The sequence below is a fragment of the Spea bombifrons genome, chromosome 11 (assembly GCF_027358695.1).
Source record: "Spea bombifrons isolate aSpeBom1 chromosome 11, aSpeBom1.2.pri, whole genome shotgun sequence".
Lineage (NCBI taxonomy): Eukaryota > Metazoa > Chordata > Amphibia > Anura > Pelobatidae > Spea > Spea bombifrons.
In genome coordinates, this window is record NC_071097.1 from 37,783,538 (window position 1) to 37,799,279 (window position 15,742).

Below are 15,742 nucleotides of genomic sequence, written 5' to 3' on the forward strand. Positions count from 1 at the left end.
CAGCAGCAGGGAGAGGGACTCAGCCTCCAGCCCCGGCAGCAGGGAGAGGGACTCAGCCTCCAGCCCCGGCAGCAGGGAGAGGGACTCAGCCTCCAGCCCCGGCAGCAGGGAGAGGGACTCAGCCTCCAGCCCCACCAGGGAGAGGGACTCAGCCTCCAGCCCCAGCAGCAGGGAGAGGGACTCAGCCTCCAGCCCCAGCAGCAGGGAGAGGGACTCAGCCTCCAGCCCCGGCAGCAGGGAGAGGGACTCAGCCTCCAGCCCCGGCAGCAGGGAGAGGGACTCAGCCTCCAGCCCCGGCAGCAGGGAGAGGGACTCAGCCTCCAGCCCCAGCAGGGAGAGAGAATCAGCCTCCAGCCCCGGCAGCAGGGAGAGGGACTCAGCCTCCAGCCCCAGCAGGGAGAGGGACTCAGCCTCCAGCCCCAGCAGGGAGAGGGACTCAGCCTCCAGCCCCAGCAGGGAGAGGGACTCAGCCTCCAGCCCCACCAGGGAGAGGGACTCAGCCTCCAGCCCCAGCAGCAGGGAGAGGGACTCAGCCTCCAGCCCCAGCAGGGAGAGGGACTCAGCCTCCAGTACCGGCAGGGAGAGGGACTCAGCCTCCAGTCCCAGCAAGGAGAGGGACTCAGCCTCCAGTCCCACCAGGGAGAGGGACTCAGCCTCCAGTCCCAGCAAGGAGAGGGACTCAGCCTCCAGCCCCGGCAGGGAGAGAGAATCAGCCTCCAGCCCCAGCAGGGAGAGGGACTCAGCCTCCAGCCCCGGCAGGGAGAGGGACTCAGCCTCCAGCCCCACCAGGGAGAGGGACTCAGCCTCCAACCCCGGCAGGGAGAGGGACTCAGCCTCCAGCCCCGGCAGGGAGAGGGACTCAGCCTCCAGCCCCGGCAGGGAGAGGGACTCAGCCTCCAGCCCCAGCAGGGAGAGGGACTCAGCCTCCAGCCCCGGCAGCAGGGAGAGGGACTCAGCCTCCAGCCCCGGCAGCAGGGAGAGGGACTCAGCCTCCAACCCCGGCAGGGAGAGGGACTCAGCCTCCAGCCCCGGCAGGGAGAGGGACTCAGCCTCCAGCCCCGGCAGGGAGAGGGACTCAGCCTCCAGCCCCGGCAGCAGGGAGAGGGACTCAGCCTCCAGTCCCGGCAGCAGGGAGAGGGACTCAGCCTCCAGCCCCGGCAGGGAGAGGGACTCAGCCTCCAGCCCCGGCAGCAGGGAGAGGGACTCAGCCTCCAGCCCCGGCAGCAGGGAGAGGGACTCAGCCTCCAGCCCCGGCAGCAGGGAGAGGGACTCAGCCTCCAGTCCCAGCAGCAGGGAGAGGGACTCAGCCTCCAGCCCCAGCAGGGAGAGGGACTCAGCCTCCAGCCCCGGCAGGGAGAGGGACTCAGCCTCCAGCCCCAGCAGCAGGGAGAGGGACTCAGCCTCCAGCCCCAGCAGGGAGAGGGACTCAGCCTCCAGCCCCGGCAGGGAGAGGGACTCAGCCTCCAGCCCTTAGGAGAAAGACCACTCCAGAGGCTCAGGTCACACAAGAGGGTCGAAAGAATACCCCAGGGGGCAATCAGAATACACTTGGTGCCCCTTCTCCTTGCAAGACATGTTCACCCGGGCAGTCAGCAGGCTGAGCAGGAAGAGGCCACCTTCAGGTAAGGAGCAGCCCCCATTAATACCCCCTCGCTGCCTACAGGTACCCCCAGGGGCATTATCCAGGTGATATTAGGTGGGATTGACCGGTGTTTTGCCTGTGATGGGCGTAAGTACCCCTGTGCCACCCTTGCCCTCCACAGCTGGGATCACCTACCCTCTGGGGGCTTATGCAGGATTTCTGAGCAAAAACTGATGACGGTTTCATTGATGCTTTTAGAAGATTGTTTTTTTTATTTGTTTATTATATAAATTCTAATCCGATCCGATTCTCCACAAAAACTTCCTGGAGTTTTATTTTTTTATCACGTTATATTTATAAATATATATAATACAACTAATATTACTAATAATTATTACTAATAATAATAATAAACAGTGTGATGCGTAGGGCTGTATAATAATGATAATAATAAACAGTGTGATGCGTAGGGCTGTATAATAATAATAATAATAATAATAATAATAATAATAAACAGTGTGATGCGTAGGGCTGTATAATAATAATAATAATAATAATAATAATAATAAACAGTGTGATGCGTAGGGCTGTATAATAATAATAATAATAATAATAATAATAAACAGTGTGATGCGTAGGGCTGTATAATAATGATAATAATAATAATAATAATAAACAGTGTGATGCGTAGGGCTGTATAATAATGATAATAATAAACAGTGTGATGCGTAGGGCTGTATAATAATAATAATAATAATAATAATAATAATAATAAACAGTGTGATGCGTAGGGCTGTATAATAATAATAATAATAATAATAATAATAATAAACAGTGTGATGCGTAGGGCTGTATAATAATAATAATAATAATAATAATAATAAACAGTGTGATGCGTAGGGCTGTATAATAATAATAATAATAAACAGTGTGATGCGTAGGGCTGTATAATAATAATAATAATAATAATAATAAACAGTGTGATGCGTAGGGCTGTATAATAATAATAATAATAATAATAAACAGTGTGATGCGTAGGGCTGTATAATAATAATAATAATAAACAGATGCGTAGACAGGTAGACAGCCCCCCTGCAGGAGAGTTAAAATCCCTCTATATTTACTGCACGTTATACAGACCGGCCCCAAGAAGTGCCCCATATAATGTTAAATCAAAGAGCTGGGGCCCCTGTATAATGTATAGATAAATCAGTGACCGGCCCCTGTATAATGTATAGATAAATCAGTGACCGGCCCCCCCTGTATAATGTATAGATAAATCAGTGACCGGCCCCCCCTGTATAATGTATAGATAAATCAGTGACTGGCCCCTGTATAATGTATAGATAAATCAGTGACCGGCCCCCTGTATAATGTATAGATAAATCAGTGAGCCGGCCCCCTGTATAATGTATAGATAAATCAGTGACCGGCCCTCTGTATAATGTATAGATAAATCAGTGACCGGCCCCTGTATAATGTATAGATAAATCAGTGACCGGCCCCTGTATAATGTATAGATAAATCAGTGACCGGCCCCTGTATAATGTATAGATAAATCAGTGACCGGCCCCTGTATAATGTATAGATAAATCAGTGACCGGCCCCCTGTATAATGTATAGATAAATCAGTGACCGGCCCCTGTATAATGTATAGATAAATCAGTGACCGGCCCCTGTATAATGTATAGATAAATCAGTGACCGGCCCCCTGTATAATGTATAGATAAATCAGTGACCGGCCCCTGTATAATGTATAGATACATCAGAGAGATGCCCTGTATGATGTACAGTTAAATCAGAGAGATGCCCTGTATGATGTATAGTTAAATCAGAGAGATGCCCTGTATGATGTATAGTTGCAGGACATGTTTCATGCAGCAAAAATGCGTGGCTGAGATAGGAGTTGTGTTTCAGAAAAGTATTTTCAATATTATTTCGCGCGTTGATCAGTTCTGCATTGCTGAGGCTCCTCCACCTGTCATGACGGGACGAGCATGAACATGCGTGTGCTCGCCCTGCACTCATCGTGTTTTATGCTGGAATGAGACGCCGGCCTCTGTGAGTCATAATCCTGCGCAAGAACCTCGAGTCACGGCTATCAGGAAGCTTCGGCTTCATTTCTGTGCAACGACTGAATGGGTCTGATCTGCCGGCAAATTCTATGATTCAGTGTTATGTTTTCTTTACCCATTGTACATTGCAGAGTATGAGGGCGATATATATATATAATAACACATTGTACAGCGCTGCGGAGTATGACGGCGATATATAAATAATAATAACACACATTGTACAGCGCTGCGGAGTATGACAGCGATATATAAATAATAATAACACACATTGTACAGCGCTGCGGAGTATGACGGCGATATATAAATAATAATAATAACACACATTGTACAGCGCTGCGGAGTATGACGGCGATATATAAATAATAATAACACATTGTACAGCGCTGCGGAGTATGACGGCGATATATAAATAATAATAACACACATTGTACAGCGCTGCGGAGTATGAGGGCGATATATAAATAATAATAACACACATTGTACAGCGCTGCGGAGTATGAGGGCGATATATAAATAATAATAACACACATTGTACAGCGCTGCGGAGTATGACGGCGATATATAAATAATAATAACACATTGTACAGCGCTGCGGAGTATGACGGCGATATATAAATAATAACACACATTGTACAGCGCTGCGGAGTATGACGGCGATATATAAATAATAATAATAACACATTGTACAGCGCTGCGGAGTATGACGGCGATATATAAATAATAATAACACATTGTACAGCGCTGCGGAGTATGACGGCGATATATAAATAATAATAATAACACATTGTACAGCGCTGCGGAGTATGACGGCGATATATAAATAATAATAACACATTGTACAGCGCTGCGGAGTATGACGGCGATATATAAATAATACTAATAACACATTGTACAGCGCTGCGGAGTATGACAGCGATATATAAATAATAATAACACACATTGTACAGCGCTGCGGAGTATGACGGCGATATATAAATAATAATAACACACATTGTACAGCGCTGCGGAGTATGACGGCGATATATAAATAATAATAACACATTGTACAGCGCTGCGGAGTATGACGGCGATATATAAATAATAATAACACATTGTACAGCGCTGCGGAGTATGACGGCGATATATAAATAATAATAATAACACACATTGTACAGCGCTGCGGAGTATGACGGCGATATATAAATAATAATAATAACACACATTGTACAGCGCTGCCGAGTATGACGGCGATATAAAAATAATAATAACACACATTGTACAGCGCTGTGGAGTATGACGGCGATATATAGATAATAATAACACACATTGTACAACGCTGCGGAGTATGACGGCGATATATAAATAATAATAACACACATTGTACAGCGCTGCGGAGTATGACGGCGATATATAAATAATAATAATAACACACATTGTACAGCGCTGCGGAGTATGACGGCGATATATATAATAATAATAACACACATTGTACAGCGCTGCGGAGTATGACGGCGATATATAAATAATAATAACACATTGTACAGCGCTGCGGAGTATGACGGCGATATATAAATAATAATAACACACATTGTGCAGCGCTGTGGAGTATGACGGCGATATATAAATAATAATAACACATTGTACAGCGCTGCGGAGTATGACGGCGATATATAAATAATAATAACACATTGTACAGCGCTGCCGAGTATGACGGCGATATATAATTAATAATAACACATTGTACAGCGCTGCGGAGTATGACGGCGATATATAAATAATAATAACACACATTGTACAGCGCTGCGGAGTATGACGGCGATATATAAATAATAATAACACACATTGTACAGCGCTGCGGAGTATGACGGCGATATATATATAATAATAGCACACATTGTACAGCGCTGCGGAGTATGACGGCGATATATAAATAATAATAACACACATTGTACAGCGCTGCGGAGTATGACGGCGATATATAAATAATAATAATAACACATTGTACAGCGCTGCGGAGTATGGCGGCGATATATAAATAATAATAATACACATTGTACAGCGCTGCGGAGTATGACAGCGATATATAAATAATAATAACACTCATTGTACAGCGCTGCGGAGTATGACGGCGATATATACGGTAAATAATAATAACACATTGTACAGCGCTGCGGAGTATGACGGCGATATATAAATAATAATAACACATATTCCGGGACACTTTCTCTCGAGACTCCCGGCTGCCGTCTAACGAATCCGGCTTTTTTTCCCCGACAGAAATTCACGGCAGTGACGGCTCTGTCTTCGCCGCGGACCAGGAACAGAAGGGAACCCAGAAGTGGGCAACATCTCTGGACAGTTTGTTGGCGGATCCGCGAGGAGTCGCTGAGTTCACAGTGAGTGATGACATCATATGCTGCAGCATTATACAAGGCGACCTGCGCAACATTACTGCTGGATATAACGGGTTATAAGGATGGGATTAGTTATATGGGGGGAGAGTATATAATATATAATATGAGGAATATACAGCATATAACGGGTTATAAAGACGGGATTAGTTATACGGGCCGGAGAGTATATAATATATAATATGAGGAATATTCAGGATATAACGGGTTATAAGGACGGGATTAGTTATACGGGGGGAGAATATATAATATATAATATGAGGAATATACAGGATATAACGGGTTATAAGGATGGGATTAGTTATACGCCCGGAGAGTATATAATATATAATATGAGGAATATACAGGATATAACGGGTTATAAGGACGGGATTAGTTATACGGGGGGAGAGTATATAATATATAATATGAGGAATATACAGGATATAACGGGTTATAAGGACGGGATTAGTTATACGGCCGGAGAGTATATAATATATAATATGAGGAATATACAGGGATATAACGGGTTATAAGGACGGGATTAGTTATATGGGGGGAGAGTATATAATATATAATATGAGGAATATACAGGGTATAACGGGTTATAAGGACGGGATTAGTTATACGGGGGAGAGTATATAATATATAATATGAGGAATATACAGGATATAACGGGTTATAAGGACGGGATTAGTTATACGGGGGGAGAGTATATAATATATAATATGAGGAATATACAGGATATAACGGGTTATAAGGACGGGATTAGTTATACGGCCGGAGAGTATATAATATATAATATGAGGAATATACAGGGATATAACGGGTTATAAGGACGGGATTAGTTATACGGGGGAGAATATATAATATATAATATGAGGAATATACAGGATATAACGGGTTATAAGGACGGGATTAGTTATACGGGGGAGAATATATAATATATAATATGAGGAATATACAGGATATAACGGGTTATAAGGACGGGATTAGTTATACGGCCGGAGAGTATATAATATATAATATGAGGAATATACAGGATATACCGGGTTATAAGGACGGGATTATTATACGGCCGGAGAGTATATAATATATAATATGAGGAATATACAGGATATAACGGGTTATAAGGACAGGATTAGATATACGGGGGAGAGTATATAATATATAATATGAGGAATATACAGGGATATAACGGGTTATAAGGACGGGATTAGTTATACGGCCGGAGAGTATATAATATATAATATGAGGAATATACAGGGATATAACGGGTTATAAGGACGGGATTAGTTATACGGCCGGAGAGTATATAAAATATAATATAAGGAATATACAGGATATAACTGGTTATAAGGATGGGATTAGTTATACGGCCGGAGAGTATATAAAATATAATATAAGGAATATACAGGATATAACTGGTTATAAGGACGGGATTAGTTATATGGGGGGAGAGTATATAATATATAATATGAGGAATATACAGGATATAACGGGTTATAAGGATGGGATTAGTTATACGGCCGGAGAGTATATAAAATATAATATAAGGAATATACAGGATATAACTGGTTATAAGGACGGGATTAGTTATATGGGGGGAGAGTATATAATATATAATATGAGGAATATACAGGATATAACGGGTTATAAGGACGGGATTAGTTATACGGGGGGAGAGTATATAAAATATAATATGAGGAATATACAGGATATAACGGGTTATAAGGATGGGATTAGTTATATGGGGGGAGAGTATAAAATATATAATATGAGGAATATACAGGGATATAACGGGTTATAAGGACGGGGTTAGTTATACGGGGGAGAGTATATAATATATAATATGAGGAATATACAGGATATAACGGTTTATAAGGGCGGGATTAGTTATACGGCCGGAGAGTATATAATATATAATATGAGGAATATACAGGATATAACGGGTTATAAGGATGGGATTAGTTATACGGGCGGAGGGTATATGATATATTATATGAGGAATATACAGGATATAACGGGTTATAAGGACGGGATTAGTTATACGGCCGGAGAGTATATAATATATAATATGAGGAATATACAGGGATATAACGGGTTATAAGGACGGGATTAGTTATACAGCCGGAGAGTATATAATATATAATATGAGGAATATACAGGATATAACGGGTTATAAGGACGGGATTAGTTATACGGCCGGAGAGTATATAATATATAATATGAGGAATATACAGGGATATAACGGGTTATAAGGACGGGATTAGTTATACGGGGGAGAGTATATAATATATAATATGAGGAATATACAGGATATAACGGGTTATAAGGACGGGATTAGTTATACAGCCGGAGAGTATATAATATATAATATGAGGAATATACAGGCATATAACGGGTTATAAGGACGGGATTAGTTATACGGCTGGAGAGTATATAATATATAATATGAGGAATATACAGGATATAACGGGTTATAAGGACGAGATTAGTTATACGGCCGGAGAGTATATAATATATAATATGAGGAATATACAGGATATAACGGGTTATAAGGACGGGATTAGTTATACGGCCGGATAGTATATAATATATAATATGAGGAATATACAGGGATATAACGGGTTATAAGGACGGGATTAGTTATACAGCCGGAGAGTATATAATATATAATATGAGGAATATACAGGATATAACGGGTTATAAGGGCGGGATTAGTTATACAGCCGGAGAGTATATAATATATAATATGAGGAATATACAGGCATATAACGGGTTATAAGGACGGGGTTAGTTATACGGGGGGAGAGTATATAATATATAATATGAGGAATATACAGGGATATAACGGGTTATAAGGATGGGATTAGTTATACGGCCGGAGAGTATATAATATATAATATGAGGAATATACAGGATATAACGGGTTATAAGGACGGGATTAGTTATACGGCTGGAGAGTATATAATATGAGGAATATACAGGGATATAACGGGTTATAAGGATGGGATTAGTTATACGGCCGGAGAGTATATAATATATAATATGAGGAATATACAGGGATATAACGGGTTATAAGGACGGGATTAGTTATACGGCGGGAGAGTATATAATATATAATATGAGGAATATACAGGGATATAACGGGTTATAAGGACGGGATTAGTTATACGGGGGAGAGTATATAATATATAATATGAGGAATATACAGGGATATAACGGGTTATAAGGACGGGATTAGTTATACGGCCGGAGAGTATATAATATATAATATGAGGAATATACAGGATATAACGGGTTATAAGGACGGGATTAGTTATACGGCCGGAGAGTATATAATATATAATATGAGGAATATACAGGGATATAACGGGTTATAAGGACGGGATTAGTTATACGGCTGGAGAGTATATAATATATAATATGAGGAATATACAGGATATAACGGGTTATAAGGACGGGATTAGTTATACGGGGGGGTATATAATATATAATATGAGGAATATACAGGATATAACGGGTTATAAGGACGGGATTAGTTATACGGCCGGAGAGTATATAATATATAATATGAGGAATATACAGGATATAACGGGTTATAAGGACGGGATTAGTTATACGGGGGAGAGTATATAATATATAGTATGAGGAATATACAGGCTATAACGGGTTATAAAGACGGGATTAGTTATACGGGGGGAGAGTATATAATATATAATATGAGGAATATACAGGATATAACGGGTTATAAGGACGGGATTAGTTATACGGCCGGAGAGTATATAATATATAATATGAGGAATATACAGGATATAACGGGTTATAAGGACGGGATTAGTTATACGGGGGAGAATATATAATATATAATATGAGGAATATACAGGATATAACGGGTTATAAGGATGGGATTATTTATACGGCCGGAGAGTATATAATATATAATATGAGGAATATACAGGATATAACGGATTATAAAGACGGGATTAGTTATACGGGGGAGAGTATATAATATATAATGTGAGGAATATACAGGGATATAACGGGTTATAAGGATGGGATTAGTTATACGGCCGGGGAGTATATAATATATAATATGAGGAATATACAGGATATAACGGGTTATAAGGACGGGATTAGTTATACGGCCGGGGAGTATATAATATATAATATGAGGAATATACAGGATATAACGGGTTATAAGGACGGGATTAGTTATACGGCCGGGGAGTATATAATATATAATATGAGGAATATACAGGAACGGGATTAGTCAATTAGTATTTTTTGGGTACAAACGTTTCAATAAAACTGTTGCGAATGTAAAAATCAAGAAGTGATTTATGGTTATGGACATTTGGTGACATCATCACCCTAATCTGTTCTTTCGGGGGGGGGACAGGAGCAGATTTTCAGATGTGCAGCATGGGATTTTGGGTTTGAATACACGATATTCCGTAAATATTATGAACTGTAAACATGTCAGCCGCATAAAGAAAATATTTATCTTCAGGAACGAACTTCCTTTCATTGGAAATAACTTTGTTTTAACCTCTTTGATCCGAATCTGTCTGCGGCTCCCGGTTCAGATGTTTGAGGAATTTTGCGCCGTTTTGCTTACCGTTCATGGCTGTTTTGGGTGTTTTTTTTTCTTTTTCTTAATGTTTTTTTGTCTATACAGTATATTTGGAACTGATTGTACTGCGCTGTGGAATGTAGAAGCGCTATATAAATCAACAAATACTCTTTTGCATCTCTGGTGTCTCTAGAAATACCCCCCCAACATGTCAAATGGAATATGCCACCGGTTGCCATGGTGATTACATAATTATTTTATTATTAAAAGCTGTGAAAATGCTTTTATTGCATTTCAATTATATTTTAACCCTTTACATAGTGACAATAAATCAGGTTTTATGTTTTTTATGTCATAGTTCACGTCCAAGGAATAAGGGAAAAAATATGAAATGCCCCCCGCCCTTCCATTTACCCCGACCCCGGGGCCGACATGGAAGCCACAACCTGTCCCACTGGCCCCTGAAACACTGTCCACGACTGTCCCTTGAAGAGAATCATGGCGGCGTCTCGAGGATGATGATTTTTGGCCCTCGGCGTGTAGGGTCAGAAATCACATTTTCCACCCAAAATATTTCTCTCTCTTTAGTTTTTTATTTTTGGCCCAATATTTCCTCACCCGGAAGATTTGGATTCCGCAGGGAGCATAAAACTCGCTCCCGGGCCCTCGCCACGTCTGTGACATCATGTGATCTCATCGTGTGACGGAAATATTTTTATCACGTATCTCGACGGGACGCGTCGGGGGCCTCAATAAACGTCACTCGATGTTCTCAATGCAAGAAACGGGTTTCTCTCCCTGGATTAGAGAGGAACCTTATCATTTAATTGATATATCGGCAGCAGATGCCGTGGCGCTGTTACCATGAGGGGAGAGAGAAAATGAACAATAATAGATTTTGGTAGAAGAGGAAGAGAGGGCCCTGCGCCCAGGAGCTTACAATCTATTAGGAGGCTGAAATATTTTCGTGACGTCCTCTCTGCGCCATCTTTTTTTTTTTTGTGGCAGTTTTAGTAAAATGACTCAGGGGTTCCCGGGTGATGTTCTTCTCCGGTTGCTGGTAAAACGTCTGTATTGGTCGGTTCTGCGTCAGACTCCGTTCAGCGACCTGCGTGTGGCCCTCGCCGGGGCAGATAGAGGTGGCGGGTCGTGTAAGGACCCCATCGCGAGGGTTCGGAGCTTTATACGTTTAGTGATAGGAGCAGGAAAGATGAAGGTATCTGGTACGGACGGCCTGGATGTGGCCCCGTAAGGACCCCTCTGTGGCCCCCATCCCTCCGCGGGTTTCTTGGACCCTCCATCATTTCTGTCGTTTCCTTTCTCAGGATTTTCTGAAGAAGGAGTTCAGCGAGGAGAATTTGCTCTTCTGGTTGGCGTGCGAAGACTTCAAGACCACGCAAGATAAAGAGCAGGTGGGTCCGGGGCCCAGGGGCCACACTCTGTGTCCGTTACAAAGTATCCACGCTGCAGGAGTTCCAGTAATCCCGGGTCAGACGCTGTGCTGACTTTCCTGTTTTGAGTATTTTTTAGATACTTTGTGCGTTTCGGGTATTTACGGCGATTGAGTGATTTGGGCTCCTGAGATGTACCGGGAACGGCTTCCTCCTTCCTGTCCCCTCAGCACCCGCACGTCCCCCCTCAGCACCCGCGCGTCCCCCCTCAGAACCCGCGCGTCCCCCCTCAGCACCCGCGCGTCCCCCCTCAGCACCCGCGCGTCCCCCTCAGCACCCTCAGGACCGATGTCTTAAAAAACCTGAAATATTGCAAATTCAACAAAAATATTAAAATGTAATCACTTTGTGTCTGATTAATGGTTAAAAGAGAAAGTCCATGAATCAGTCACCTGTGCTCAAGCAGGGGTATCTGGCTGCCATTATGGGTGTTTGTGGACAGTCTGAACTTTTAATGGTGATTGAATTTAAACCCAAAATCGTAGCGAGAGGCCGGAGGACACCGAGGGGATCCGCTAGAAACCCCCGGCCACCAAGTTCTGGAGGGCCACATCTTACCGTAGACCACGGGCCACCCCAGGCGAGAACCATTGGTGACAACTCATCATGATCTCCTCTGCCACTAAGTGGGTCTCTATATAGACACCTCTAGACATCCCTGACTCCGTTTTGTGGTCTCCTGAGTGTGACGTGCCGTGGTAGTACATTGTGTTTGCAGTTGCCGTGCTTGAGTTCAGGTGGGGAGTCATAGCTGGATAAACAAGGTCTGCGTGGGAGTCGGTTCTGGACCCGCTCGGGATCGAGTGAATCCGCTTTTCCTGCTTCTTCTCGTCTCAGATGCAGAAGAAGGCGCAGGAGATCTTCGTGACCTTCCTGTCCAGCAAGTCGGCGTCACAGGTCAACGTGGAGGGTCAGTCGAGGATCAGCGCGAAGATGCTGGAGGATCCGCACCCCCTCATGTTCCAGAAGCTGCAGGAACAGGTAAGGATCCTGAGTCTAGAACCTTGTTATATAGAGAGCTAAGAGAGATAATGTATAGGGTGAGCATGATGGGAGTGATGGTCTTTAGGGGGTCGGGCACTGGAGGGTTCCTGCTTTGCTTCTGGCTCGTGGCGTGTTGTTGTTTTGTGATCCTGGTTCATGTCCCTTTAAGTCGGGCTCCTCCGCCGTTCTCGCACATGCGTGTGACATGGCTTAGCGCGTCTGCAAGGCTTCTATGACTTTGGTGTAACTTGTGCCCTCTGTACAGCGGGGGTAAAGCAGTGGCTGCGCGGGGGGGGTAAAGTAGTGACTGCGTGGGGGGGTAAAGCAGTGACTGCGTGGGGGGGTAAAGCAGTGGCTGCGCCGGGGGGTAAAGCAGTGACTGCGTGGGGGGTAAAGCAGTGGCTGCGCGGGGGGTAAAGCAGTGGCTGCGCGGGGGGTAAAGCAGTGGCTGCGTGGGGGGTAAAGCAGTGGCTGCGCGGGGGGGTAAAGCAGTGGCTGCGCGGGGGGGTAAAGCAGTGGCTGCGCGGGGGGGGTAAAGTAGTGACTGCGTGGGGGGGTAAAGCAGTGACTGCGCGGGGGGGTAAAGCAGTGGCTGCGCGGGGGGGTAAAGCAGTGGCTGCGCGGGGGGGGTAAAGTAGTGACTGCGTGGGGGGGTAAAGCAGTGACTGCGTGGGGGGTAAAGCAGTGGCTGCGCAGGGGGGGTAAAGCAGTGACTGCGTGGGGGGTAAAGCAGTGGCTGCGCGGGGGGGTAAAGCAGTGGCTGTGTGGGGGGGGTAAAGTAGTGACTGCGTGGGGGGATAAAGTAGTGACTGCGTGGGGGGGTAAAGCAGTGGCTGCGCCGGGGGGTAAAGCAGTGACTGCGTGGGGGGTAAAGCAGTGGCTGCGCGGGGGGGTAAAGTAGTGACTGCGTGGGGGGTAAAGCAGTGGCTGCGCCGGGGGGTAAAGCAGTGGCTGCGCGGGGGGGTAAAGCAGTGGCCTCGCGGGAGGGGGGTAAAGCAGTGGCTGCGCGGGGGGGTAAAGCAGTGACTGCGTGGGGGGTAAAGCAGTGACTGCGTGGGGGGATAAAGTAGTGACTGCGTGGGGGGTAAAGCAGTGACTGCGTGGGGGGATAAAGTAGTGACTGCGTGGGGGGGTAAAGCAGTGGCTGCGTGGGGGGATAAAGTAGTGACTGCGTGGGGGGTAAAGCAGTGGCTGCGCCGGGGGGTAAAGCAGTGACTGCGTGGGGGGATAAAGTAGTGACTGCGTGGGGGGGTAAAGCAGTGACTGCGTGGGGGGTAAAGCAGTGACTGCGTGGGGGGTAAAGCAGTGGCTGTGCGGGGGGGTAAAGTAGTGACTGCGTGGGGGGTAAAGCAGTGGCTGCGCGGGGGGGTAAAGTAGTGACTGCGTGGGGGGTAAAGCAGTGGCTGCGCGGGGGGGTAAAGCAGTGGCTGCGCGGGGGGGTAAAGTAGTGACTGCGTGGGGGGTAAAGCAATGGCTGCGCGGGGGGGTAAAGCAGTGACTGCGTGGGGGGATAAAGTAGTGACTGCGTGGGGGGGTAAAGCAGTGGCTGCGCCGGGGGGTAAAGCAGTGGCTGCGCGGGGGGGGTAAAGCAGTGGCTGCGCGGGGGGGGTTGGTAAAGCAGTGGCTGCGCGGGGGGGGGATAAAGCAGTGGCTGCGCGTTAACAGCATTAGGGTGACTCCGCATACAGAATGGCTGCTGGGGTAAGATTAGACCAAGGACTCCCTGAGATTTACCCCAGAAGCCCTAGATAAGTCAGCTGACCCAGATATTACCCCCCGGAGACCCTCAGAGGGAACTCATTCACCTCGGCGGTCTCTCTCTCACATAGATCTTCAACCTCATGAGATACGACAGCTACAGCCGCTTCCTGAAGTCGCAGACGTTCCTCGAGCTCCAGGCGTCCGAGGAGAGCGACGGCCCCGGAGCTGGAGAGACGGCAGCGAAACGCGCCTCCAGAATCTACAACACGTGAAATCTGCCCCACGCGTGGACAGGGGGCCCCCGACGGCGTCACGGGGAGCACCAGCGGAAGCCAAAACCCGCCATGAAACCATTTCCACACCGAGATCAATGTTGCTTTTTTACCTATTTTTTCTCATTCTGATACTTTGTAGCATAGTTGGGGGGTCCCTGGTGATGTTTCTATGGAGACTGAACTCAGTAGCACCCAGCAACCTGGCTGAGGAAGCCCAGGAAGGACCCAGCCAGGGTGTCATCTGTTGCAGAGTATCCCAAACGTGGGGCAATTAAAGAGACGCCTGTGGCCAAATACTTCAAATCTGAGGATATCAGAAGACAATAACTCCCATCACCTCGGGTGACACAGACGGGAGGAGGACCAAACAGGAGAGGGGCTTTTATGGGGTTTTTATTAAAAAAATCTTTTAAAAAAAGCTGAACTTTCTCTCTTTCATAATTTTTTTTTTAACAGATGACAATAATAATTTTACAAATTACAGAAAACAGTGTTGACTTTAAATGAAATGTTACGGCGCAGGCGGTAATTCTCAGAGGGGTAAAACTGGGTTTGGGCGACGCTCAGAATCCCCCCCCCCGTTGCGAGCCGGGGGTATAATTCACTCTTGCGTCGGTTATTGTGGTTGGGAGCAGTGTCTGCCCCGTAAACGAGTTCAAATGGTTGGGCTGAAAATCGCTGATCAGTCTTTCCATTCATTCATTTCTTTATCCCTCCATCCATTGG

General features: G+C 45.4%; 1 protein-coding gene across 1 annotated transcript; it reads left to right on the forward strand.

Moving 5' to 3' along the window:
- The first annotated feature begins 1,458 nt into the window (after positions 1-1,458).
- Positions 1,459-15,460, forward strand: RGS10 (regulator of G protein signaling 10). The gene is made up of 5 exons (XM_053450365.1): positions 1,459-1,622; positions 5,914-6,032; positions 11,931-12,017; positions 12,894-13,037; positions 14,870-15,460. Exons 1-5 carry the CDS (start codon positions 1,574-1,576, stop codon positions 15,011-15,013), a joined length of 543 nt encoding a protein of 180 aa, XP_053306340.1. The 5' UTR covers positions 1,459-1,573; the 3' UTR covers positions 15,014-15,460.
- The last annotated feature ends 282 nt before the right edge of the window (positions 15,461-15,742 follow it).

Coding starts and splice junctions, on each gene's coding strand:
- RGS10 (XM_053450365.1), top strand. CDS start 1,574: ATGTTCACCCGGGCAGTCAGCAGGCTGAGCAGGAAGAGGCCACCTTCA. Junction 1,623..5,913: donor CAGGAAGAGGCCACCTTCAG/GTAAGGAGCAGC, acceptor TTTCCCCGACAG/AAATTCACGGCAGTGACGGC. Junction 12,018..12,893: donor CCACGCAAGATAAAGAGCAG/GTGGGTCCGGGG, acceptor TTCTCGTCTCAG/ATGCAGAAGAAGGCGCAGGA.